The sequence below is a fragment of the Netta rufina genome (assembly GCF_964035555.1).
Source record: "Netta rufina genome assembly, chromosome: 3".
Classification (NCBI taxonomy): domain Eukaryota; kingdom Metazoa; phylum Chordata; class Aves; order Anseriformes; family Anatidae; genus Netta; species Netta rufina.
This window is the reverse complement of record NC_140125.1, coordinates 90,702,660-90,729,337: the sequence shown is the minus strand read 5'-3', so window position 1 is coordinate 90,729,337 and position 26,678 is coordinate 90,702,660. Positions and strand designations below refer to the sequence as shown.

The following is a 26,678-nucleotide window of genomic DNA, read 5'->3' as shown; positions in this document are numbered from 1 at the left end:
GTATAAAAACTTCTACTTGACATTTACCATAAAGGTTTCAGGCAGTTTCTTATCAATTTTCTAAAGAAAAGGAAAGGCAACGTACAGGCCTATAGTTGTGCTGTGATGCATGAAAGGAATTGGAGTGACCCTTTCATCTCCTTTTTTTTTCATAACAACTTCTCTAGCTTCTCATGTTGTATGAAAATAATTTGTGGAGTAAAATACAGAAACAAACTTCTGATTTATGCCATGTGTTTGTAAAATATGTGTGTTCTATGTATATGAATATAGAAACTGTGGTAGTTGTGCACTTTTAGCGCATGCTAATAGAAAAATAAAATAGGAACAAAGTCAAGTAGAGAGTATGTAGTCTGGAGTAAGGAGCCCTGTGATTGTGTTCTCTGGAGTTGTAAGCTGCTTCTACCTGCTTATTAATGAGTTTGCTTACAAAGCACTGAAGCCTAAATTTTCAAATGTCAAGTTTTCACTATATTAACTTCTAGGTGACATGAATGGCTGAATCAGTCAGCCTTGTCCCAGAGATGGTTGTCAGGAAGGGCTAGAAATGAGGAAAATTGGTGCCTCCTGGACTCAGGTTATGTCATTCTTATTGGGCTGTTCTCATTTGCCCTTTTCATGAGCAGCTACACAGAAAAGCTGCAGGAGCCCTGATCACTAAGACATCAGGACATGCAAGTTCCCTGACCAGCCCTCACTCCTGTGCCGGAACTATGGAGTACCAGTACTATGCTGAGGCTGCTGTAGAAGCAGAAGAGAGCAAAGGACACTTATCATTGACCTGTCACCAGCTCTTTCTTCACTAGGTTATTTTAAGGGAGGTTCTTATGCTTGCTTACATGGATCACATTTGATAAAGGAGAGCCCTGATTTGGGCCTTTGCAGCCCAGCAAGTGCTGAGCACTGGTAGTTCAGCAGTAACCAAGTGGGAACAAAAGGATCACTAGACACAGTGAAACCAGGGTGTCATAATATTTAGCACAAGCTTCCTGACATGACAAGTCCTGGAGATTCACAGGGCAAGTCTTAGCATATTTTTATGAGTATGTTTTTAAATAATTAATATTTTATTGGGTAGTTCTAGCCATTAAAATGAGCCTGCTTAGAGAAACAAGGAAATACTCTAGTAGGCTAAGGGACATGTCATCTAATGGAGTATAATTGGTGTGGGATTGTTATTTATTAAAGGGAAAGCTCTGACCCTGTTGGTGGCTCTTGACTCACTCTGTACGTGTTACGAGGGGGAGGATGTTGATAGAGTCCTGTGATAGCACATTGTTGAACATTCCGCTCCATTTCTGCAATGCTAAAAATAGTTGTCCTCATTTTAAAACACCGGGCTATTAGATTATTCCAAGGGTCTGGCATACTCAGGGTAATGGAAGGCACATATCCATAAATTATCAAAACAGTAAGTAGCATTTGACCGTGCTGATTTTACTTCTGTTAAGATGCGTTTCCTTGCTAGTAACCCTGAAGTAGCAGGTCTATTCTGTAAATCAAGCTCCTGGCAGTGCCCCAGTAATTTTTAAAATAAAAGAAAAACTGCCTGTTGAGGATGGAGAAGCATCTGACTGCCTTTTTTTTTTTTTTTTTTTCTATTCATAGAAATCATATCTGTAAAACAAGTATTTAAAATATTTTACAGTAATTGTCTTTCCCAAGCATGAGGAGAATCTCACAAAGTTCCAGTACATTTGACGTTATAAACTGTGCTAATGCCTGAAAGGATTTAAATAGCAATACACATTCTAAATCATTGATACAACTTTCTCTCAGCTCTTTTTGTCTTATGATTAGTTAATGTGACACCTAATTCATGTTTGGTGCCATACTATCATACTATTTGGTAGTACAAATAACCAGTGCACTTAATATAGTTCAGATACTTAAATATCATGTCTTTTTTTTTTTTTTTTTTTTTTTTTTTTTTTTTTTTAATTTGAAAGTCTCTTTCTTATAGGGAAAAATAGCAAAATATGGAAGTCAAGGTATAAAAATTCTTAGAAAAATAATATGCATTCTAAGGTAGTTGCTAAGCACATAGACACCATTCAGCTTATTGTAGCTTGAAAACCTTTAGCTGGAAAGCAAATCTCTAATTTAATAGTATGTTGCAGTGCAAGTAAAAACTGCAGAATCAATACATGATAGATACATTGAGAACCTGATTATACATACACTGCACGTTTCCAGAATAGTAAAGCAGCCACAACATTCATCATTCTAGATTTAATAAGAATAAATATTGATGTGGAAGATTATTTTTGCATTATAGTGTTGAATGAATAATCATTTGCAGAACACTGATTAACCAGTGCAAGACAAAACATCTATGCCTTGTCTTCATAAAAACAAACAACAACAACAACAAAAAAGACAGTGAATGTGTGCTGTTTTTTTCTAGTTTATAATGATCTAGAATAGCAGTGAAGATAACATATTATCTGGTAACTATTAGACTACAGAGAATATTTCTGAATCTGTGTTGTAAATTTGGAGAAAATGAAAGACAAAGGATTACTTGTGATGATTAATTAGAATTTTTCCCCAGCATGCTAGCATCTATTTTTACGGAGGGGAGCTGCAAGGAAGATGTTGGAAACTCTGCCTTGAGTAGAGTGAGAAAAACGCCATTTTAACAGGCTATTTTAAGCAATATTTTAATTGTTATATATCACGAGTGCTTTGTATTTATTTGTTTAATTACTTGTATCATTTAGATGAATAATTGTTCTTTTATTTTCTCTCTGTGTTGTACAGAGATTGGAGTTTTTTCTTTGTCTCTGTTTGTTCTTGTTTGTGTCTGTGAGGCATTTATCTTCCAATTGGCTTGGAGTCAAACAAGTGAACTTTCAAAACTTTTTTTGTTGCTGAATTCTTGCTTGGCTAGAAAACTGAATTGGATGGTGTGCAAGTTAGTAGGGCAATGAATGGAATGGAGAAAGCATTTGATTTTAGATTTTTTTAATAAGTCGTCTAAGTTCCCACTTGAAGTTATTAGAGTATGGATGAATTTATCAAACAGAACTTAGCTCAGCAACTTCAGATTTATTGCAACCAAAATTAATGTACTTCACAGTGGCATAATTTATAAATCTGTAAATGGAGGCTGGTTCTTAGCTTTCAGTGGTATAGCTTGGTTCTCACTAGGTCTGTAATTGTCTAACCAGCTTTGCTGAGAAGGGTTGGAAAGGGAAATGGTTGCAATATCTTATAGTTTAATTCTATGTGAGATATTACTAGTTTTTTTTTACATCGTTTTACATGTTTGTTTTTCTCTTGCTTCAAAAGCCCATATTAAATGCAAGATTGAATTTTCTGTAGCTGTTAACTGAGATCTACTGTTTCTCTCTCTCTCTCTCTCTCTTTTTTTTTTTTTTTTTTTTTTTTAACTTCTGCTCAACTAGTCTTAATTCAGAAACCAAAGATTGCATGATCATGTTATTCAGAGTGGACAATTACATTTTAAAAACATTTCTTATAAAAAAGATGTTTGTATCCATGTTCAGTGTCACGCATAAGTCCTAAGCATCCAGTCTCAAATGGTATTTAGAAACCCAAATTAGATTCTTAATTTTCATGAGTAGTGCACGAAAGAAACATTTCTGAGGGGGAAGAGGGATGTTAGTAACAGATGTACAGATGACTTACTGTGCTTTTATAAGATCTCAGGTAGAGGAGGCAGTAATTTAACAACATAACCTTTTGGTCAGAGCATTCACTTAGGAAGATTCACTTAGGACAGATTTTTGCCTGCCTGGTTGCACCAGATCAAGGCATAGCATTTCATCTGGTGCAGTAGCTTGGGCACTCCTCTTAAGACAGGGAAGAGGTCTGAAATTTCCCTTTGACTGAGTAGAGCCTAGAAGCCAGCATCCTGCTTCATATATACCGTAATTGTAGGTAATTCTATGAAACATGAATGACTATATCAACTATATCACCTCTGCCTGTGTTTTTCAATGAGGACAGCTGTGGTTGTGGTGATTTCAGTGCTGAAAATATGGGAAAAGTAAGTTCTGTGCATCCCTGGATGGAACATTTTGTAAGATGGAAGAGGCAGAAATGTTTGTCCCAGATGTGTCACATATAAGATAGCACCACACCACTCAGCTCACATGTAGCAGCAGAAATACATTTAAATTGTAGATCCCTCTGGGCTCAAGCACCTATTAAATATGAGGGAGAGCATGGAAATTGTGGCACCCTTGCTAGGTCTTTAGGTACTTGGATAGTATGCAGGTGTTTTTCTAATACATATATATATTAGAAAAAATATATATTTATATATATATAAAAATTATATATTATATATATATAATATATATATATATATATTTCTGAATCATAACCTGAAATAAAAGTAAGGAAATATTTTCACGTGATCCATACTCTCTGATCTTCTTGTGGCTCAGTCATTTGAAGCAGTCTGCAGCTACATCTGCTGCACAGTTAGATAACCTGTAATTGTTAATTGTCTGATATCTTGGATATGAAATGTATTTTAACCAAATACAAATCAACAGACATAAATGACCCTAGAAATCAATTCAACAACTCTGTTCAAAAAGAACGAGAAGGAAATATATCTCTATTTTTTTCCATCTTAATTTAGCTCAGTCTTGAGTTAGGTCTGAAAAAATGATGGTTATGTATATTTTGTTTCAGGGGGAACCTGGCTTAGTGGGTGTTCCTGGCATGCCTGGTCTTACTGGTTTCAAGGTAAATTAAATAAATAAAAAAAAAAGTAGTCTTTTTTTTTTTTGTGTGTGTGTGTGTGTGTGTGTGTGTGTGTGTGGTTTTACTCTCAACATCCTTTTTGCCAGCCCTTCAGTATCTACATAAATTGTATTTGAATTATATATCCAGTTTTGGACTTGGACTTTGGGTATGACAGAGGCATCATGTTATACAACTTCAGTGTCAGCTGCTCTCTCACAAGAGAAGGGGCACAAGGCGTAGTGGCGCAGACAGACTCACCAGTGTTACTGTGCATTAAGAGCAGTTGTCTAGGTCTCAGAACTGCGCAGGATCTTTGTAGCCATGAGATACACAGATCCAAGAAAGTGAAACGTGGGTGTTATGATCTCAGCACAATGAGATGAGGGAAGCAGTGCGTTTTGTACTCTTCCATTTTAATCTTTTGCTCCTCTCTGGAGGTGGAATACTGTAGGAAGGCCAGAACTTGCAAAAAGATGCATATGCAATTTAGAGTTTACTGGTAATATTAGTTAAAGTTGTCTGGTTGGAGCTGTGTAACGTGAGAATTTTGTAACATTAGAAATTTTTGAAGTAATTTAGCTGTGGCTAGTGTAGGCTGATATTTTTAACGTTGTCAAGTGGAAATGACATAAACTTTTTTTTCACTACACTTTTTGTTGACTAAATTTCGTATTTTCTCTAATTGAATTTTCTTAAGTGTGGGAAAAACTCTGGACACCTAAACAGTATTTGTGAAAAAGGAAGGAAATGGTTAATAACCCCATAAATTGGTACAGGCAAAGAACTGACTGATTGAGCAGAAATGTTTGTGAAAATGACCTGAGTGTGGACATGCGGCTGAATATAAGCTAATAGTGTTTTGCTAGTGGATGTAAGGTAAAGCACATATCGAACCACCTTAGGAGAACATCAGGGGATGGTGTTTTTCTGTATGCTTGGTACTGGCAATCCGGCATCTGGAAAGTTATGTCATGCTTCGTCATTATTTTGAGAGATGTGGAGAAACTGAAGAGGGTCCAGCAGGTAGCTAGTGTATGTTCAAGAGTCTAGAAAACATGGCCTGTGAGGAGAGTTTCAGGGCACTAAGTCTGTCAAATCTGACAAAGGGAGCAATTGAGACGGTCCTGCAGGTCTCAGGAGCCCAGAAGACTGGTCAGTCTTCAAGAGCAGCTTCCTCAAAGCATAGGGATCTGTCCCTTGTGATATACTGGAAACTGAGCAAATATGGCAGAATGTCAGCATGGATGAAGTGGTTGCTCCTGACTGAGCTCAAAAACAGAAAGAAAGTAAACAGTGGAAGCAGGCATGAGCTACCCAGTAGGGAAATAGAAACATTGCCAAAGCGTGTGGTGACGGAGTTAGAAAACCAAAAGGTCATCTGGAATTGAAATTAATGAGGAATTCTGAAGGGCAGCAGGAAGGGCTTCTGTGAAGTATTTTGGCAGCAAGAGGAAGACTGAAGAAAATGCTGACCCACTGCTTCATGGAGTGAGGGACATGGAAAAGGCTGAGAGTACTCAGTGCCTTGTTTACCTTGGCTTTCAATAATAAAGTTTGCCCTCAGGCCTTCCAGGTACTTGAACATCCTAGCAGAGTGTGTTAGGAATGTTCCTTGCCCACTGGAAAGGAAGAGAGTGTTAAGGAGCACTTAAGCTCAATGGACATGTAAAAGATACCAAACAACTTGCATCCAGTGGCTGCTGAGGTGACTGCAATGCTACCCACTGTTAATGTCAAGAGATCATGATGACATGGGGAAGTTTCTGATGACTACAAACAGGCAGACATTGCATCTGTCGTCAAGAAAGATCCAGGGAAGTGCAGGCCAGTCAACCTCACTTCTGTCCCTGGAAAAATTATGCAGGAAATCCTGAAAGGCATTTTTAAATACATGAAGGACTAGAAGGTGACTAGGAACAGCCAGAATTGATTCACCAAGGACAAATCATGCCTGACAATCCGATTCCCTGCTCTGATAAGATGACAGGCAGTGTGGATAAGAAGCAGTGGATATTGTTTACCTTGACTTCAGACAGGCTTTTGGTAGTTTCCAATCATATCAATGTAGTCAGATCTGTGAGATACGGACTCTATAAGTGGGGTGGAAGATTGGCTGTATTGTTGGGGTCAGAGGTGGAATAACTGTGGTACAGTACAATAACTGATGGCTCTAACAACTGTCATCCCTCATGGATTGATACTGGGGCAAGTATTGTTTAGTGCCTTTATTAATAACCTGGATGATTTGTAGTGATGTTACTACTCCACCCTTCCAGATGTGGGGGAGTAGCCAGTGCACTGTCAAGGTAGGAGAAGGATATATACAGAGGAACCTCAACATGCTGCAGAAATAAGCTAATGAAGTTCAGCAAAGGCAAACATTATGTTGCATCTAGGATGGAGGAGACACCAGTGCAGGCCCACCAAGATGGCCAGGAGCTTATAGCCCATGATGTACAAGGAGAGGCTGAGGAAACTGTGCTTGTTCAACCATAATTTGAGGTGATTTGGAAGGGAACAGACTTTACTGCTATCTGCAAGTAATAGGAGGGTGCAGAAAAGCAAGAGTCAGATTTCCCAAGGTGGACTGTGAAAGGACAAGAGGCAATGGACACAAGCTCGAACCAGGCAAATTTTGACTCTATCTATGAATAATTTTTATGTAATGGATTGGGAATTGAATAAAGACAGGATTTGCAGTCTTACAAATGGGAAAGATAAATAAAGAAAGTGCTTTACTTCTAGAAATTTGTCAAAAGTAAATAGTTCTGTTGCATATCCAAAATTGGAGACGAATGGGAAGCAGGATAGAATTTGCATACATTCAGAAATTATTTCAGTAATTAACCACTCTTTTTTTTTTTTTTTGTAAGAATATATGGAAGGTTACTTTACTGGATCGCATATTTTGCATGCTTGGTCTTGGGTATGCTTTTAAAACTGACCCCTAAGCTGTTGACTGCATGAGTCACCCCAGCCAAAAAAGCAAATAGGGAAGAGACACTGCAGGCAGTGCTGAAAAATCTAAAGCTATTTGATAATCTATAAGTCTGCACATCTCTTATGCTTTGAATTTAATTCCCAGATGTGTATTACACAATATTGTATCAATTGAACAATTTGGCAAAATGCTGCTAGAAAATTTGCAAGTTGTAGCCTGCAGTTTTAGTTGACCTCATTTAAACCTTGGACTATATATGGAAATGAAAATCTCCAAAGGGTGAAAGAATGTTTAGTTATTGCTCATTCTAATTTTTTGAAAGCAATTTAGAAACAATGCCATATGCTTTACTTCAGAATTCTTCCAGTCTTCTCATCTTCAAACCTGTAGCAGTCATGTGCATTGCACTGAGGCAGTGAGACTGAATTCTTTAGGCTGGCAAAGACATGGAAACCAGCTCTTTCCAGACGATTTAAGGGAGAAAGAGAATGTGGTTTGGTTTGGTGTTTAATTAAGGAGTTTTTGTATTACAAGTATGTAATTTTGGCTATATTTCTGTTGTATATCTCACAAAACAGACAAGAATATGTTAATAAAGATATGACTAAAATATTTAACTATAATTCTTGTAATGTAGCCAGGTTGAAGACCATTTGACAGAGACATTAACAAATTAAGAATGCTACAATAAGATCTTTTTATGAGCTAAAAATTATCGAAGTGGAGCAAGAAGAGCATTACAACAGGTCTTTTTATTGGAAGATCATTAAATAAAGGATTCAATTTGCCATAATAAGATGAGCTTGAATTAGTATTTCAAATTCTTTTTTTTTTTTAAATACTTGATTATTGGGACGAAGTTTTCAAAGTGAAAGGAATGGGTTTTCCTTCTCTAAATTACATCTGTATCTTTTTCTCAATTGAATGTGGTTTTGAGGCCTTTACAGATGACTAGTCATATTGAAAAATTAACTTGAAGGAATTCATAGGAATAAATATATTAAACTCATTCTGCAGAATACCAGGCTATAGTGAGCATGTTTAGTATCAACAGTTTATAATTTTTAAAGCCAGGAAGATCCCTTAGGCTGAACAAAAATATGAGCAATGATTGGAAAACTGTGGCAGCTTTTGTAGAGGTTTTGCATATTTCCAATGCGAGACTGTCGTTATCCAAATGTATTTTTGTGTTTTAATCCCATAATAAAAATGTAATAATAAATAATAAATTAATAATAATTAATTAATTAATCGATTAATTATTAAATAATTAATTATTAAATAATTAATTAATAATAAAACCCCATAATAAAAATGTAATACAATGTAATAAAAGTATTTTAAGGACTGCAGTTATTTGAAGAATATTTGCTTGAGATATTTATTTGATTGTTTTGTGTTCCAGGGTGAACGTGGCTTTGCAGGTAGTAAAGGTGAAGACGGAGAAAAGGTAAATTATTCTGTTCATGTTATTTATTTTTTTAGTTAATGTTTTGATATATGGAAAAACAACTGGTGCCTGGTTCCAAAGGCCTCCCTTAACCCTTTCACAGATAAAACTCTTACTTTTTGCTGTGTCAGTGATTCCTGAAAGGCTTAATAACAAGGAATAGTTTATGCATATTAATTAGCGTAATCACTTCTTTTAGAAACCTCTCTTTCTCCCTTTCTCCCTTTCTCTCTTTCTTTCAAGAAACAATTAAATAATGAAGTCTAACAGAACCAGAACCACTTGACTCCAGTAGTGTCTACTGCTACCGTATTTCTATGGTAACTAATAGATGTTTATTTATACAGAATGGAATGCATGATGAAATAGTGTAGGTATTTATAGTACTCAAGTTATTGCTTTTATAAATTACAAACATTTTATAAAAACTTACTGTAATGTGTTGATTATAATTACTAAATATTTTGCATTCTTTTCTCCTAAGAAAGTAAATTCACTGCAATTGCAAAATTTTACATTTTCTACGGGATAACAAATAAAAACTAGTTTTAAAATGTTAATATTTGTTGATGTATTCCTGTGTACCTACACAGTAGTTAGCAAGAGTTTTGTCTCCTGCACATATCTGACTCAAATAGAAGTAACTTGATTGCTTGTCCTTGCAGAATGGAGGTGCATTTACCTCTTCCTTAGACTGGCAGTTCTATCCCCTTGCCAGATGGACTGGGATGTTGTCCTAAGGCTAGTCTCCTGGCTGGCATAAAGCTTCCAAGTGCAAATTCAAGGAGAAACCTTTCCTTGTTTTGCAAGTGTGGGTATCAGAAATGGAACCTGAAACAGTTTTTCCTAATTGCAGATGTTCTGCATTGGCCAGAAATAGTTGAAAAAGACATGAGCATTAAAATGGGAATGAAACTGGCCCTTTGGAAGGCTGTCTCAGCAGACAGAATGCTGGCCTGGGTTGCTCTAGGTGATGTGCACTAATCTTCCTGTGGGACTGCAGACAAGTAACAGGTCATCAAAGGCAAGTCTGTGTTGAGGGACGAGTGGAAAGAAGGGGCTGTTCTTAGCTTGCCTAATAGGAATTAAACTAACAATAATAATAGTTTATAGTTGAGCTTTAGCTCCTTAAACAAGTTACTACCTGGTTACTGCTTTTTTAGTAGTGTTTTGGCAGATTTGGATTAGGCAAACTGATTTAAGGATATATCTTTTCTTGGATCATAGATAGTTTCTCTGTGCTTCAGCTTGCTGTCTGAAAAAGATGCAGAAAATCATTTCTGATGAATGTGTCATGTGTTTGTATGTTCATATTTTTATGTAGAATCATATCATAGAATCATTTAGGTTAGAAAAGACCTCTAAAATCATCTGGTCCTTACCCAATGATCCAACCTTTAACCTAGCACATACGTTTGTATGTTTATATGTCCTTCAAGATGAAGAATGAGAGATGCTGAGATTCTGGCAATATTCAGACTAGCGAAAATGGTGAGCGGGTGGCAGCTTTTGATTCTAAGAAAGAGCAGTATATTTGTGCAGAGGCTGCTTTGGACAGGACTATATTCATGCACTCACCATACCTCTTCAGAAGTGTCACACAGCTTTCCAATGTTCATATTTTAAAGAAAATATGTCATAGATTAATTTAAGCAGATTTAAAGTTGCAGAGGGTTTTCTTAGGAGGAAGTATTCCAGTAACCAGGAAGGAAAAAATATCAGAAGTAAAAGCCAGCATCTACAGCAACTAAAATTTATCACGTGAAGATTCAGTCTCTAAAAAAAGCACTTGTTAAGCCTGAGTGTTTCTAGCTTCACAGACAGATCTTATTTCCTTCATAGCATCATTATTCATCAGTTCTGAAGGGCTTGTTGATTTTTTTTTCATAATTGCTCTGCAGCTGTGCCGTGCTTTCCTTGAGTTATATGAATAAATTGTGTTTGGACACAGGCACGTGGCTCCAGCTGTTGCTGCCACTCTCTTTGCTTGATTTCCCTTATATTAAGGCAGAGATAAAATGACCAAATGACTGGCAGTAACATTTTTCTTATGTGGAAGTTGAGTCAGCACATTTTAGACTTTTTTTCCTATTTGTTTTTTAAGTTCAGAAGTTAATCAAAAGATTCTGTTTAAATGTTTAACTGTTAACAAGATATTCAACTGTCCTTCAAATAAAAGGAAATATGAGTAGAAGAACCCTTATTTACCAGTCATTGCTCAAAAATATTTTTTTTTGAGCTACATATCATGATTTGTGAGGTAAGAGTGTATTTTAAAATAACATGAAGAAGATCTCAGCCTGGTCTCAGTTTGACCATAAATTAAATAATTTAGAAGAATAACAATGCTGTTTCCAGTTACTAAACTCTGGTATTAAAAAGGTGTCTGTATCTTTCCATTATAACATACTGTCCAAAATACAATTGTCGTTCTAATTTGTGTGTAGTAAACATGATTAAGAAGTCTGGAACTTAAAATTTAATTTTTACTAATACAAACTGCTCTGCTAGGTCTTGCATCTCAAGGAACAGGACAAGTGTTTGAGTAATCTGTTTTGCATAACACCTAGAGAGGGTTACAGCTGCCTAAACATTAGGTATTTGCCATTTCAGACTCTCCGCAGTCTCCAAGTGCCACACACAGCTGGCAGAGACAGCACAGAGCTGATGGCAGAGCACCACTTCCAGGAGGGGCAGCTGCCACCATAGATTCAGAAATTAAAAATAGCACAAGATGCCTTTGTAGGCAGCTGACGCCCACTTCTAGTGAGTTGCAACAAAGAAGGTACATCAGGGAGACGTAGGCAACTGAGGTGAAAGTAATTGATCATACGTAAATGAAAGATACAGGAGGCATCTTTAATTTAAGCTATTAAGGGATATTCCTTACATTTAAAGGCTTAAATCTCTCTTAATTCTTTAGGGTTAAATCTCTCTCTTTAGGTTTAAGGGTTTCTTTGCTACACGTATGTCTCCTTGAGGAATCAGAAGTCTTGATCTGCCTTCCTCCTTTTTTCTTTTTTCCTTTTTTTTCCTCCTGTTACATTGAACTTTGCTCTCTCTTATAACAGCCAACAGTAGTAAGGGAAGCTACAGAACTGCAAGTGTATGTGCAGGCTGCAAGTTTTCTCTCTACAGGAAATATACTCTCAGTGTAAATTTGTTTTAATCCTTCTTTGTATTCTGTTTTCTTTGTGTTCGGTAGGTAATGTCATTGTCTTATATGATAGTGTTACAGCTTGCAACAAAAGCATTGATCTATGTTCTATAGTATGATTGAGAAAGTATGTACTGAGAGCAGTTTTAATTGTTTTGCTGCCAGCAAGGAAGACTATGTTAAGTGAATCTGTCTTCTGTGAATACTGTTCAGTACTGGGTTTTGTTTTTTTTTTGTAAATCAGAGGTAGCCTAAAAAATAGGATGCAAAAAAAAAAATAACAAGTGCAAGCAACTACCTGTAGGGGAGAATAAACATGATTTGGGGTTAAAAAAAAAAAAAAAAAAAGAAAAAAAAAAAAAAAAAGAAAAAGAAACAGGAAAGAAAGAGAACAACAATAACAACAAAAAGAAGTATCTACTTTCAAATTAAAATCTGAAGGTTATTTGTATCTGAAGATGAACACAGGTGAATGAAGTAAGGCAGTTGCCAATGAAGGAAACTAAGATGTTTTAAAGAGCAATACTGTCTGCAACACTAAGGAACTAGTACTGTGCTATTTGTTATTGGTAAAGCTTTAACTTAAAAGTTGTTGGAAGGAGATCACTGGGAACAACTGATCTATGTAACACATAGTCTTTGAGGAAGGATTGCATGAATGAAGATTACTTAGTACAGAGTCAGCTGAAAAGGACTATATAACCAGCCTTCAAGCATGTAAGACGGCTTCATAGAGGAAGGGAATGGTATAGTTTCTGTGTCTGCAGGGGATAACACACGAAGTAACAGGCTGAAAGCAGGGCAAGGAAGACACTAAGTAGCTGTTAGGAAAGGCTTTTTAATTGTTCTGTTGTTTGTTATGGAAGTAATTTCCTCTTCCAGTGCTCTGTACTTTTTATCCTGGTTACAGAAAAGGGAATGATCTATCAAAAGGCCTAATTCATTAAAATACAGGAGATCAGATTATCTCAAATGACTTTTCCATTTTCTGTTGATAGCATCAAAATAATGCAAGTTATCACACCAATTTCTAATTGGATAAACACAGAGAACAGCTAGACAGTTTCTTTTTCAATCTATGTTCTTTGGTTTTAGCAGCATGGTATTTAGAGTATGAACTAGGGAACAAAAGTTGTCAAGTGACTTAGTGGAGATTTGTATGTACATGGTTTTCAGCTTCAGATAAGAACTGGTTCCTTCACTAGAATGTGCTTAGCCACTTTTTTTTTTTTTCTTTTTTTTTTTTTTTTTTTTTTTGAGAAGGGTATATACATACATTCTTGTTCTAGAGCATCACATCTCGGGGAAGACCAGTGCCCTTGCTCAAATACCTGATCACCTGCCAGCTGATGCTCTCTTCCTCATAAAAGCTGCCATGGATTGCCTCCTTGGGTAGCGCTGTATATGGTTGCTTGGATGTGTATGTTTATTTTTTAATAAATATAGCTACAAAGTAAATTGACCTAAATAAATGAAATTTAGAGGTCTCTGAAAAAAAAAATGTTATTACAATATTTTTTTAAAAGAAGGAGAATCTTTAAAATTTATTAGAGCAAAAATTGCCATGCTCTTTTTTTTTTTTTTTTTTTTTTTTTTTTTGTTAAATCATGATTTATCCCTTTTTACCTCCAGATTCTTGCTTCCTTTGGTAATGCTACCTAGTACTCTTTGCCTAGATCTCCCATTTTTCATCTCCTTATCTACCTCCTTGGCTAGAGTATATATTTACTGCAGTATATGCTTCACAGATACTCTTTTTTTCCGTAATCAAGCTAGAACACTGGTATTTAAGTTTTGAGGGACATGTGGAACCTCAACACCACATAAATTTTGTGATAATTTGGCACCCTGTGTGGAACAGATCTGTATTTTATTTGGAAATAAAGTGGCAATTGAAAAGCCAACACATTGTACATGTTATTTATAGCCAAGCAAGCATGACAGGATTGTTGCTAAGAGATAATACTGGTTAGACAGAGCTAGGAATCCTACATTCCTTGTTTCATGTAGCTTCTTCAAAGCACTAGTATAAAATCCATGTTTCTGTTTTAAATCAGAGAGGCAATTTATATTGACTAAATTGCAGTACTAGCTGATTGCTCAGAAGACTCAGAAGATGAGTGACAGAGTAGGAGGGTGGCTGTGCACTGGAGCTGGATTCTTCAATTGCAGTTTTCATGACTGGTTGCTTTCCTTTATAAAGGATATTCAATTCCTGTCTCATACTCTAAATAGAGGATCTTAAAACTGGGTGTCATTGGAGTTGAGTTTTGTGTCAGTTCGTGTGCTGTGATACTCATTTGTGAACACTTGATCTGTGGTGGTTATTTTACTGCAACTCTTTGATTGATATTTCTCAGTAAAATTATATAAATAAAAAAGTTAGATGTATTTGAGTAAGGGAAACTTTGGGAGTGAAGCCATAATGACAGTCATACATTATTTCCAAAGTTTTATCCTTTTATCTTTACTTTTTATATGTTTTAGTTCTGCTTTTGCCTGTGTATACATGTGAGAAGAGAGAGATTATCTGGGGCTTGTCCAGCCTAAATGTAGAAAAAAATTGTCATCTGCTTCATTTTCTTCTAAACGCAGGATGTGCTTTGTATATATTTACTATTTTGTGAAGTACAATTTGAATTATCCCAGGAAATAGGGCTTCCTCTATTTCCTTTAGAAGAAAATTCCTAATAGATCTTAGTGTCAGGAAGATTTCCTGGAGGTTAACGTTTTCTTCTTCATCCTATCACACCTAATAAAATACTCCTCTACCTTTCATCCATTCAGAATATGCATGGCTATAAACTTCCAGCATGTCCCCATGTGTAGTCTTTTTCCTTCTAGTGTTCAAAAAACTTTTCTTAAATAAGCATAAGTAAATGCAGAAGGAGGCCAATTCCCTTTCAAAGGTGCTAGCTGAAGTTAGTCATTATTTACTTTTGCTGTCTAATATTTTGATGTTGATACCATAAATCTCAGTGATGAAAACAGTCCACATAAGACAGCTCAAGTATCAGGGAAGCCTGCAGTCTGGTTGAAAAATAGGAGTTATTGCTCATGGAGTAGAAAACTAATGGATCTGGAAAATCTATAATTAAAAATAATAAAAAATGACAATTAAGAGAAGCAATTGTTGATCCTCCTGTGTGTTAATACAACTACTTGTCAGCTCTACATTCTGCTAGAAATACTTCAGTATTTATATATACTATTAAGTGTAGAATATACTAAGTTCAGTAAGCTGCAAATCTTGATATAACCATGGCCACTGAAACAACAGATCTGTTATTGTGTATGTTTTTTGGAGGAATGGAAGGAAGTGCACTTTGCATTACAGACTGAGTCCAATTCCAAGGTTTTGTTTGGATGGTGATTGAGTCCATGCCACTGTGCTGAAAATGTGTCTCCTTGCCTTTGCTCAAAATAGATATTTTATTTGAAATTAAAAAAATAATAATAATAATGTGTTGAGGTAATTTTCTGAAGTCCTCTAAATCCTATTTCAAGCAGTCAAGACCGAGTTCTTTACCAGTTGGATGCAAATATGACCTGAGTTTTTTCATACTTGTCTCTTAATGCTATGAAGCGAAGCGTTAAGTTTTCTCTCTCTCATCTTGTAACTATCTGGTTATGTATTCACACCTTTTAAGCTGATGGGAACCAAAGTTCTTTTCTTTGGTTGTATGTATATATATATATATTTTTATTTTACTATGACATGGTGAATAACAATTTATCTTTTTCATAAAGTCCTATGAGGTTAAATGCTGTTTGCAAGACAGCCATCTCAGTTAAAGGGCATGAGAGTGTTTTTATTTGGGATTTGTTTTTACTACGAAGCATATTACATACCATCACAGAGAAACATGTACACTTATGTTTTAGGGGAAAAGGAAAAGCACACATTTAATCCTACAAGAAGTTCCTACCTGTAATAAAAGCAGTCTTAACTGGCATTTATCCCAGTAAGCTAAATGTTACCAGGGTTCATCCTGGAGTTCTGTGGCATTTGCCTTGATGTGTCTGTCTTCCTACTGCTTAACTAACTTGCCCTTGAAACAAACAGGCTTCATCAAAAGTGCTTGTTTAAAATAGTTGACAGCCTATGGTAACTTTTGAACTGTGCCTGGGAATTGTATGGGGAAGTGCTATTAGCCTCATTGAAACATCTACAAGAGACCTTCACAGCTAGGGTCTATCAATTTATTGATATAGATGACCAAGTTCCAGGACTCAAGCTATATCACTGTCTAATTTACCTACAAATGCCCATTTGGTCAGATTAAAGGTTCGTCTAGCTCAGCATCCTGCTTCTAATGATAGCCAAAAGTGGTGCCTAGGGAAAAGCGTAAGGACAGAGTAAGCAAGTACAGTGCTTCTCCTCATGCACTCTTTCAGCCTCCAATGATTTGTGACTGTGTTCTCAGCCAGATGCGGTTTCAGTGAATTTAGTAGTCTTCAATGGACTTCTCTTCCATTAATGTGTACAGTTTCCCCTCAAATTCATGTAAACTTTAAGCATCTGCAGTATCCTGTGGTGAGGAATTATGGTGTTTATCTTCATGTTTGAAGAACCACTTCCTTTTGTTTATTTGGAAATTGCTTCCTGTTAATTTAATGTAATGTCCCCTATTTCTCCTTTTAGAAGATTCCTCTTCTCCCTTTACTTATCAATCAGGAATTGATAAGCATCTCTCATGCATTCCTGAGCTGTCTCTTCCAATTGAGAAATACCTATCTCCTATGACAACTGATCTGTATTTTATCTTCCTAGTAGCTTTATCTGGATGTTGTATAGATCAGTTGCAAGGTTTTAAGATGTTAGAGACAAGGATTTCAATGTATGTAATATGACAGTGAAGTTCTTTGTTTCATTCACTGTGCCTTCCTAGTATTTCCTGACATTTAACTTCCTTCAGTACATAGATTCATATGACATTTTGATTTTGGATAGCTCTCATAAGTAGTGAGGTTATCTCAAAGTACAAGTATAAAAAGTCACATATCTATACAAAAACTGGTAATCTTCAGCCCTCTGCTGATGCACTTTCCTCTGTTTTATTCTCGTGGCATTCTGCAGTAGAGGAGAGTTGTTGGTCCTACATTCATCATTTTACTCTTGGTAGAAGAGTAGATGAGAAACTTGAGAACATACACACTTGTTCGTTGTTAGTTAACAGATTTTTACCTCTTGAAACACAACCAATTTCTGAGCTCAAATATATCTTTGCACATTTAAAAGCCTCAAATATGCAAATAGAAGTGTAACATCTTTTTACTAGGCATAGTCATGATTTCATAATTCGTAAAGTTAAAGTATTAATCCTGAAATAATAATTCGTAAAGTTAAAGTATTAATCCTGAAAAGTCTTTGTATGCTTCATAGGAAAGTTAAGTGTTGTTCACAAATATATACATATAATGGAAGATTTCCACTTCCCAGTACATCCAATTAAGAAAATAATTGGTTTAAAAGAGCATTCCAACTATAAAGTCGCATACTTTCTTCCATTATGAACCTTTTTTTCACTGCTAAATATTTGCTAAATGTTAACAGTTCCACCTGAGGTACTGCATACTAGCCCTCTACCTCAAAATGGCTTGCTTTATGAGGTTTGAGTGCAAACAGTTTGTGTCTTGCTGAGAACAAGATTAGTGGAGGAGAGAAGTGACTTTGCCAACTTCTAAATGCTGGTGTGAGCTGTCAAGCTTTCTGCCTTGAATTAGGATGTAATATTTGACAGGTGCAGTTTTGGCATTGAAAAGTTTTATTCTTCAGTACAACTTCTCTCTGCCAAGGTTTGGTGTAATCTTAAACTCTAAAAATGGCCATTTGCAGATATTTAGTGCAACTTTGGTCCTCAAATTCCCTAAATTCCCATTGCTTCCACAACGTAGAAAGTCTCTCATGTAGTAGGCCAAGATGTAGAGCTCTGGGTACAAGAAGGTACATGCAGTGCTCTGCAGAAGCAGCCAAGGCTGCTCTGAATGAGCTGGCTGGGGTGGCAGAAGCAGTGTAGCTTCCTTAGTGGGCACTTTGTTGAGACGTAATGGGAAAAGCAGAGTGCCAGGTCATTTGGCTGTGCTCCTAGTAATAGTTACCTCTGTGCTGCCTTGCAGATCTCAGAGCACATATCCAGAGATAGATGGCTGGGTACCATTACAGTTCTGGATGCGTAGAAAAGATGCACTAGCTTGGAAATAGCTAAGGCTGTAAACCTTTTTGACTGTAATTTTGATAAATGGTAATTAATTTGAAATCAATGGAACAACTTTACCTATATGGAGTGGTGCATATTTAGCATTGGGAAAGTATTCTGGAGGAGCAAAGAAATATTCACCAGCAGTAGTAGAGAGCACAGCATCATCTTTGCTTTGTGTAGACACGTTGAGGTCCTAGTTTCTACTTAAGAACTCAGGGTAGTATGGCACCAGTGAGATGAATGCTACAGTCGGGTCACCTTTGTATGGAAGATAGGGTAGAGATGGGCATGGAGATTGAGTGGGTGCCTGGGGAAAACAGGAAGAATGGATGGTGTGAGTGCATTTCTGAGGGAGATGGAAGAGATGGAGAATAATTCATGAGGAATAATTCAGCGAGTATATCAGTGTTAAAGTGGGACTTCTTTATTGGAAGAACACCCTACCTCTTCCATTTTGAGTGCTCTGCCATTCCAGCAGGTCCATGCCTGGATCTAGTCTGTAAGAAGTAAATCTCAATCCATTTCGGAGTCAAAAGTAGAATACAGAATTTATGGTTTCCCTGTTTTTCATCAGCTTGGCTAGTAAACTGTTTGTGTTCTGTGATGGATGGAATGTGTCTCGTGCTCAGCCTATATTATTGGTTCACCAGAAAAGAGCATTTACTTCAGCTATTTTGTTAGTTCAAGTGATAAAGCTTATTGCCGTGAATTAAAATATCTTCCCTTCTGACTCTGCAAATCATCTTTGGTGAAAAGCCTTATAGCACATTATAACGAAGTATTTTGCTTAGTATTTATTAAATTTAACAGTCTGAATTTAAAAAAAGAAAAAAAATATATATTGCTGAGTCCAAAGAGAAGAAATGCCAGAATGTAATTTTTTTTAAAAACTAAATGTGACTTTAGTTGGATTAAAGAGAGTCCTGGAAAGAGCCCATCATGTGTGTGTTTCCCCAAAATAGTCTCAGCGAAATAGGTCTGACTGAAGTTCAACATCCAGTCATTTTGTTCAAACTTATTTTCATAACACTGTTTTTGAATTTCTTTTTTAGTCTGGTAGCTATTTTTATTACTCTGTATGTTCTTGATTATCTGTGCCTTCTCTCTTACCCTTTTTCCGGCTTGCAACTTAACTTTCCTGTTGTGCAAGCACCCACACATACATGTATGTGTATTTGTTCGTCTTTTTCCCAATTTTACTTTTGTAAAAACTGTGTACACTTCACTAATACCTTTGCAGGGTTGTTTTTAACTGGAAATGCTGTGGGAAGCTTTGCAGGAAGTGTAGCATACCTTGAATACTTTGGTTCCTTATAAATCTCATACGTTGTAGGTAAGTTCACATGATATTGGTCTGGTCAGTTAGCCCAGATAGAAAATTAAAGTAGTTTCATATTTTCATATTCTCTGACAGCATAATCTAGGTAGGGTATTAGGTGGGGTATTTCTTCTCAATCTCAGATCTGGTGATTAATTTAGCTTTGAGCACGTGTATTTTCTTAATTTCTGATTGCATGTGCACATTTACAGTAACAAGCTTGTACGTTTACATTTGTATTTATATGTTTATTTAAATAAGTAAGTTATCCTAACTTATCCCCTTTTAGGAAATTCAACATAATACAAGCATGAAAATATTTAGTACCATACTAAAAGATTTCTAAATTGAATCATTTCTGACTTAATTATTTTGATTGAATAGTGTGCTGTGCAGTTATTATCGGAAATGCCTTTTTTACCAAGAACTTTAAGATAGAAAGGAGGCTCAGCAAGAAGGAGGCATTACAGCAACAGAGAGTAAGCACAATCGAATCCCTGTTGGCAGCTGCAGTGTATTACTTTAACATAGTGGACTAAATAACACTAGTGACAGGCGAGCCTCCTTTCTCTCAAACTGGAGGCAGTTCTTGGGAACTGCTGAGCAAAGATACACCGCAAGAATGAGCTGGCAGGGCTCTGCAGAAGGAGGCTGTCAGATTACTGCAGCTGCTACTATCAGTGAGATGATGATGTATGCACTGTTGCAGAGGATTATCCTTTTTGGAAAAGGAGAGTACTGACGGGTATCTAATGAGAAGAGGCAATAGGATAATACAGCAAAATACAGTATTAATGCAATATTAGTGACCATCATATCTGAAAACATTATTTAGCATAAATCACTTGTAAGCCTGTGTGGCCTTATAATTTTTTTTTTTAAGTTTAGAGTTTAGGCTCTTTTTTTTTTTCTTTTTTTTTTTTTTTTTTTTTTAAGTGATATTTCTACAGTAAGTATGAATACTATGAAGAAAATTTGCAGATGAAATACCTGTGTCAATTTAAGTCAGTGGGCTCCCTAAGTCCAAATCAGACTTGTAATCTTGGGTGAGCAGTTGTCACATTAGAGTGGTTTTAGTGGTTTTTACAACTAGGATACAGATCAGAATTCATGAACAGAGAGCAATGAAAGATGAAACAAAAACCTGTAAGGACAGAAGTGGGTGTGACTACTGAAAAGTCAGCAACGTATATGTTTAACGACTGCATTGAAATCTCCAAAGCATTTATTTCCCCCTTTAGCAAGAGATGATATTTGTTAAGGCAATATTGTCAATGAGAAGAACCATTTCTTTCTTTGTCTCTTCTTTTCCAGCTGCTTCTTCCTGTCCCCAATGTCACTGTGCAGTGCTATTGCAACTGTTGGTGTGACACCTAGTAAAGCAAATGAGTCAGGGAACTCTTTTGGCCCCCAAAGAGTTCCTATTTACTGGTTTATATCTCATCAGGTTCTGTTTCTTCAGACTGCTGTCTAGCTTTTCTTCAGCAACCAAAGTATTTCAGAATTATAGACAAATTTTTATGACCAGAAGGTACTACAGTACTAGAGATGACTTTTGGGGCTGAATCAAATCAGTGTGATTACTTTTGGATGAAGCGAAACAGAAAGATATACTCCAAGAACAAGCTTAAGGTGCTGCAATTGCAAATAGATGTTGAGTTCATGAAAACAGACTAAAGCTACTCCAAAGTAGGTTTAGAATAGGTTCCACAAAACATGTACAATGTGAAAATCTGGTTCTCTGCATCAGTTGCTTCATAGATCCTCTTCTGTCATGCCATGCTGTTTGCTAATGTAGACAGAACTAGAAAATACCTATTTTGAAGACCTGACCTAGGCAGCATGCAAGTCCAAGCAACAGGTTGTCTAGAGAAGCTGTGGATGCCCCATCCCTGGAGGCGTTCAAGGCCAGGCTGGATGGGGCTTTGAGCAACCTGGTCTAATGGCAGGTGTCCCATGGCAGTGGGGGTAGAACTGGGTGATCTTTAAGGTCTCTTCCAACCCAAGCTGTTCTGTGACTCTGTGATATTAAGGCTGTTATCAGTGATACACACAAAAGCTAAAGAATGGTAAATTGTACAGAAGTATGTGCCTGATGTAGTTAACTCCATTAGCAGCTTTATGCCTCTACTTTTTGTGTGTCCTAAATGTTTAGTTTAAGAAATTGAAGAAGCTAGCTTAGAAGAGCAGCTAATTTACTGTAAAGCTCAGAGATTCTGTGACAGTAAGTGGAGAGTCAGTTGTCTTAGATGTCTCTGGGGGAGGGAAGGGTATGGTGTGGCCAGTATATATTGTGCAAAAAGAGATACAGAAGGAATTTGACCTGTGCCCTTATATGAGTTGTACGTACTTACAGAAGGCTAGTGTTAACTTAAACTTGCTCCTGTTGTCAATAGCCATCTGGCAGACAGAGATCAAATTTCCCAGGATGCTTTTTCTAAAGATGCCTCCCTCTTGCAACAGGCTACAGAACATTCTCTGTTGTATTTATTCTACACACTTTACTGCAATGTTGCCCAGCTAGAACAGAAAGATGGTAATTGTTTGCAAGCTCAGTATCCTATGGGCTGGTTATAATGGACAGTTGCCAGTGAAGTGGAAGCTGTGGATTTCGATTCACCTAGAAAGGGAGAAAAATTCTTGCATGAAAGCTGTAATTACTATGTTTTGTGCAAAAGACAGCCATCCCTTACTTCTATAGCCGTGTTTTGAATTGCCCTTAGTAAAGTATGAGCAAGGTATGCATACTTAGAACACAAATCAAACCTCCTTCTCAGATGAATATTCATCAGAAGACTGAATATATCACACCTTTAGATTTTATCAGGTCTATGAGAACTTTATTGAAACTCCAAGGAGCTCCTGGTCTAAAGTTTGTAATTCTATGTACCCTAAGTCTTATATATATATATATATATATATATATATATATATATATATATATATATAAAATATTGTATATTTTATATACATATATATATATTCATTTATTTATATAAAGCTATAAAGCACCTATCACCGTATTGTTAAACACTCTTTGGAACCACTCTGATGGCAGGGGTAAGAACAGGAGTTGGCCTGTTAGTACTTCAGCACTTCTGTTTCCAACCAATTTAGAGAAAAAAAAAAAAAAAAAGCCACAAGACTTTGCTGTACCCTAAGAAAATGGAGGTAAATGATAGTGCCACCTGTGTGGGCCTGATGAATGCAGTTCAGAAATAGTCACAGCTAGAGCAAATGCCATTATTTCTGTTGTCATGTGGTAGAAATAGAGCTGAAGATGCAGCCTTTCCAGAATAGACGTAGCAGTCCATCAACTTGTGCAAACACTTGACATGGCTGTAACCATCTGCAGAACATCTTTCAGAGTCTAAATAACAATAGCAGTACTCTGCCAAAACCATGAAAGTATGGGTGTCTAAAAAATACTGTGTTCTGTGAAAGCAATACTATTTGTCAACTACTGACAAGAACAGATTGGTTTAGGTTCCTTAGGAGACAAGCCTTGAAAAGAAACTAGTTTATGCCTCCTACGGAAAAATCTTCATTCAACACTAAGGCTAAGCCAGTATAAACAGAAACCTCCCCACTAAAAGGCAGATAGAGCTTTAAACAATTGCAGCTGAAAGTCAAATGCATTTGTAATATTTACTTAAGAAAGGAAAAAATAGAGTGCTCATTAAATCAGGCGGATTTTTCTTTTTAGTTTTTAATCTATTGGTAGATACACAAGACACTAAAAATCAAAAATATTGTATAATTTGGTGTTAGCAGCTTGGAGCCAAATTCAACTATTAAGTTTTGTTTGAGAGTACTACAAGAGCAAAATTCTGTAAAAGTGCAAATATTTGTTGAAGTCCAAAAGAAGTGTTATGATTCCATTTTACTAGACACAACCCAAAAGCAGAGCAGACCATTTATCTCTTCTGAAAGATACAATACAAGATTTAAGACAAAATATGGGTTCTTGCAGAACAACCAGACTTGATTGATTAACAAAAAAGTAAATAATATAAAAAATGATGATTTACCTATTGGCGTATTTTTATGAATAAAAGTTGAATGAAAAATTTCTAACCCAAAATTAAAACCTGAGAATATGTGATCAAATAACTATACCAAAAAGGTAGAGGTTGGGGTGTTGGTTTTGTGATATTTTTTTCTCTTTGACTTTGAAAATTTTCTCATTGACATTTAAAGATTTAAAGAAAAAAAAAAGTTAAATGGCAGTGGCAGACAAGCAATGATATCACGCAGAGCAAAGTTTTCAACCTACAACATCTAAATTTCTCTTGGCAAAACACAAAGCTAGTGTGAGCATCTTGAGCCTGAGCAGAGTTAGTTTGGGGCATTTATGATTGAAAACAAAGCTATGTGTTAGATTGTGGTTAGTCTGGTATAAATAAATATAAAAAGCATAATTCATCTAAAATCTCAGTCATTTTTCTTCTTATGCAGGTTAAGATCTGTCATCCAAAAGGCTGGGGTTGTGTCATTATGTCTTTTACTCTGATAGGTCTATTAAGAGGAAACGTATGCCATGTAGTATTCTACATAGTTTTTTGTTTGTTTGTTTGTTTAAATATTATTTAATGTCTTTCAGTGTTTCATTGATAATCTCAACTAATAGCTTTGGTCCTCACCAAGGAACTTTAGGAAGTCTTTTAGATTTTCACCAGCTAGTGTTATGTTGAAGATAAGGACCGAAGTGAGATTCAGAGGTCTCTGAGGAACACATTAAGAGATCAAAAGATTATTCAGCTGTGTTTTCAGTAAGGTCTCATTGTTACGCGTCCTGTAGCATTTTCTAGATGTTTTAATTAAAACGATTTGGCGTTTTCTGAAGGTTTAGTTCTCAAGGATGTCATAATTCTATAGGCCATCAGCACGTCCTGTGTTCACTCTTCCCTCATAGCTTTTATTTCCAAACTTTCTACCATTCTGAATTGGAGAAGAGTGGGTACCTGAAAGTTGGCTGTGTTCCATGAACAGCACAGTGCCCAGAACTATAGACACCATCCTTCATTATTCTGATCAGTGACAAGTAGTGACAAGTAAACAAGAATAATTACGTGTTTTGTTGTTGTTTTTTTTTTTTTTTTTCAATTTGCATTTGGCTCATCCTAAAATGAAGCTTGGCCTTTTGAAAATAGCTTTGTGTTACAGACTCACACTCACTGTATGATCTGTGATAGTCCTCATATCCTCTTCTGCACCAGTGATGCACAAATTATTTCTTATTTGTGAATTTGATTTCTCCAACCCAAGAGCACTACATCGCAATATTTGTTGAACTTAATTTTTTTAATTTTTTAATGGCTGTTCTTATTGATTGAGATCATTTTTTATTTTGAGTTTTTTCTACAATGAATAAAAATAGATGACTGCCTCATTCCTGTTGACAGGGAGAGACGATTCATCAGTGCAGTTTTGGATCCATGGATTGGCTTGGCTTCAAGTCATTCTGTGCCTAAGATTTTGGACTCAACTGAGGTGGTAGTTTGCCTTTATATAGCTTCTCCTGGAGCTTGCTCAGAAATGTACTGCATGACACCAAATAGTAGTTATCCCCTATGTACTTCTTCAGTATTGCTCAGTCTACATAAGTGAAGCAGGAAGGAAAGATCTTTCTCCTGACACGTTATCCAGCTTGGCCAGGCACAGCACCTGTTGTTTATGGCTCTCTCACTAGACAGTGATGGCACAGTTTTGAATCAGAAATGTTTTGGTCATGGTTTCTTGATAAGTGTAGCTGCTCCACTCTCTGAATTGCTGATGCCTATGAAGTGTTGTGATCACCTGCTTTCATGCTGAGTCTGAGTGTCCTAAATAAGTGGGTTTGGGAAGATAAGGAGCTCACAGTGACATCATTCCAGGTCATCATTGTTGATTTTATTTTATAAGAAAGTGTATTTCTGCAGTGTCTCTTTCTGACTCTGCTTAGGTAGCAATCTTACGTGGGTTCGAGCCTGTTTGGAAATAAGCCACTTATGTGACTTTTCTATTTCCTTGCACGGTTCCTCCCAGTCTGAATGAAGACAGGATCATTACTCTGATTTCATTACTACTCCTTCTAAATGGTATTGTGTTTCAGCAGACCGGAGGTGCTTCTCCTCAAGTACCACTCTTTTCCTGTCATATGTTATCCCACCTTTTGTAGAAAGCTTATGTGTCAGACAATAAGAACGTTATGGGATGGAGCCCTTCATAGCCCCAGCTTTCCAGAATTATATCAGCAAAAAGAGAAAGACCCATATGGCCTTTCTTTTTTGAGCTGAAGATCCTGATTCGTTAAATTCATAATTTATTTAGAAAAAATCAAGAAGCATTACTATTAGCTAGATCCAGTTTATAGGGAACTGTGGAGAAATGGTTGCAAGCACACAAAATTCAAATAGAGCATTCTTCTGAGACAGATCTGTAGCAAAACCCAGAACATTTTTTTTAAACAAATATAATTATCTTAAAGATTGTGTAGGGTAAAATCACAGGATTTCAGAGGCTGAGAATTACAAGGTATTTATCTTGCATAGTGTGGAGAATATTTTTGCTGTTGTGAACAATGGTACTTTAAAAGTGCTTGGTACAAAGGATATCAGGGGTTCAGAATTAGTATTATTAACAGAGCAGCACCACAAAATAAACTTTACCTTTTTAGGTAATTTTTTAGATATAAATGTATTTTATTAACAAATTATTTTATACATTATTTTTATACATTATATTTTTATACATTATTTTGTCTTTATAATAAGGAGTAAATAGTATGCAAGGAAAATTAGGCAGCCTTAAAGTTGCCAAGTGACTTAAGGCTGGTACTGAAGTCTTGCAGAGACCCTGAGCAAGCCTCCAGCTCTAATTAGAGAATGTTGCCACTGACTGCA

The 26,678-nt window shown here is 36.3% G+C and overlaps 1 protein-coding gene across 6 annotated transcripts in view; it reads left to right on the top strand.

Moving 5' to 3' along the window:
* COL19A1 (collagen type XIX alpha 1 chain) overlaps nt 1-26,678 on the top strand; it is a 202,462-nt gene that overhangs the window by 64,219 nt on the left and 111,565 nt on the right. For 5 of the 6 annotated variants that reach the window (XM_084284378.1, XM_084284377.1, XM_084284382.1 and 2 more), the window contains 2 exons: nt 4,672-4,725; nt 9,072-9,116. In XM_084284378.1, coding sequence (XP_084140504.1) covers nt 4,672-4,725; nt 9,072-9,116 — 99 coding nt within the window. The remainder of the gene's footprint in view (nt 1-4,671; nt 4,726-9,071; nt 9,117-26,678) is intronic. The other variant, XM_084284379.1, reaches the window with a different exon arrangement.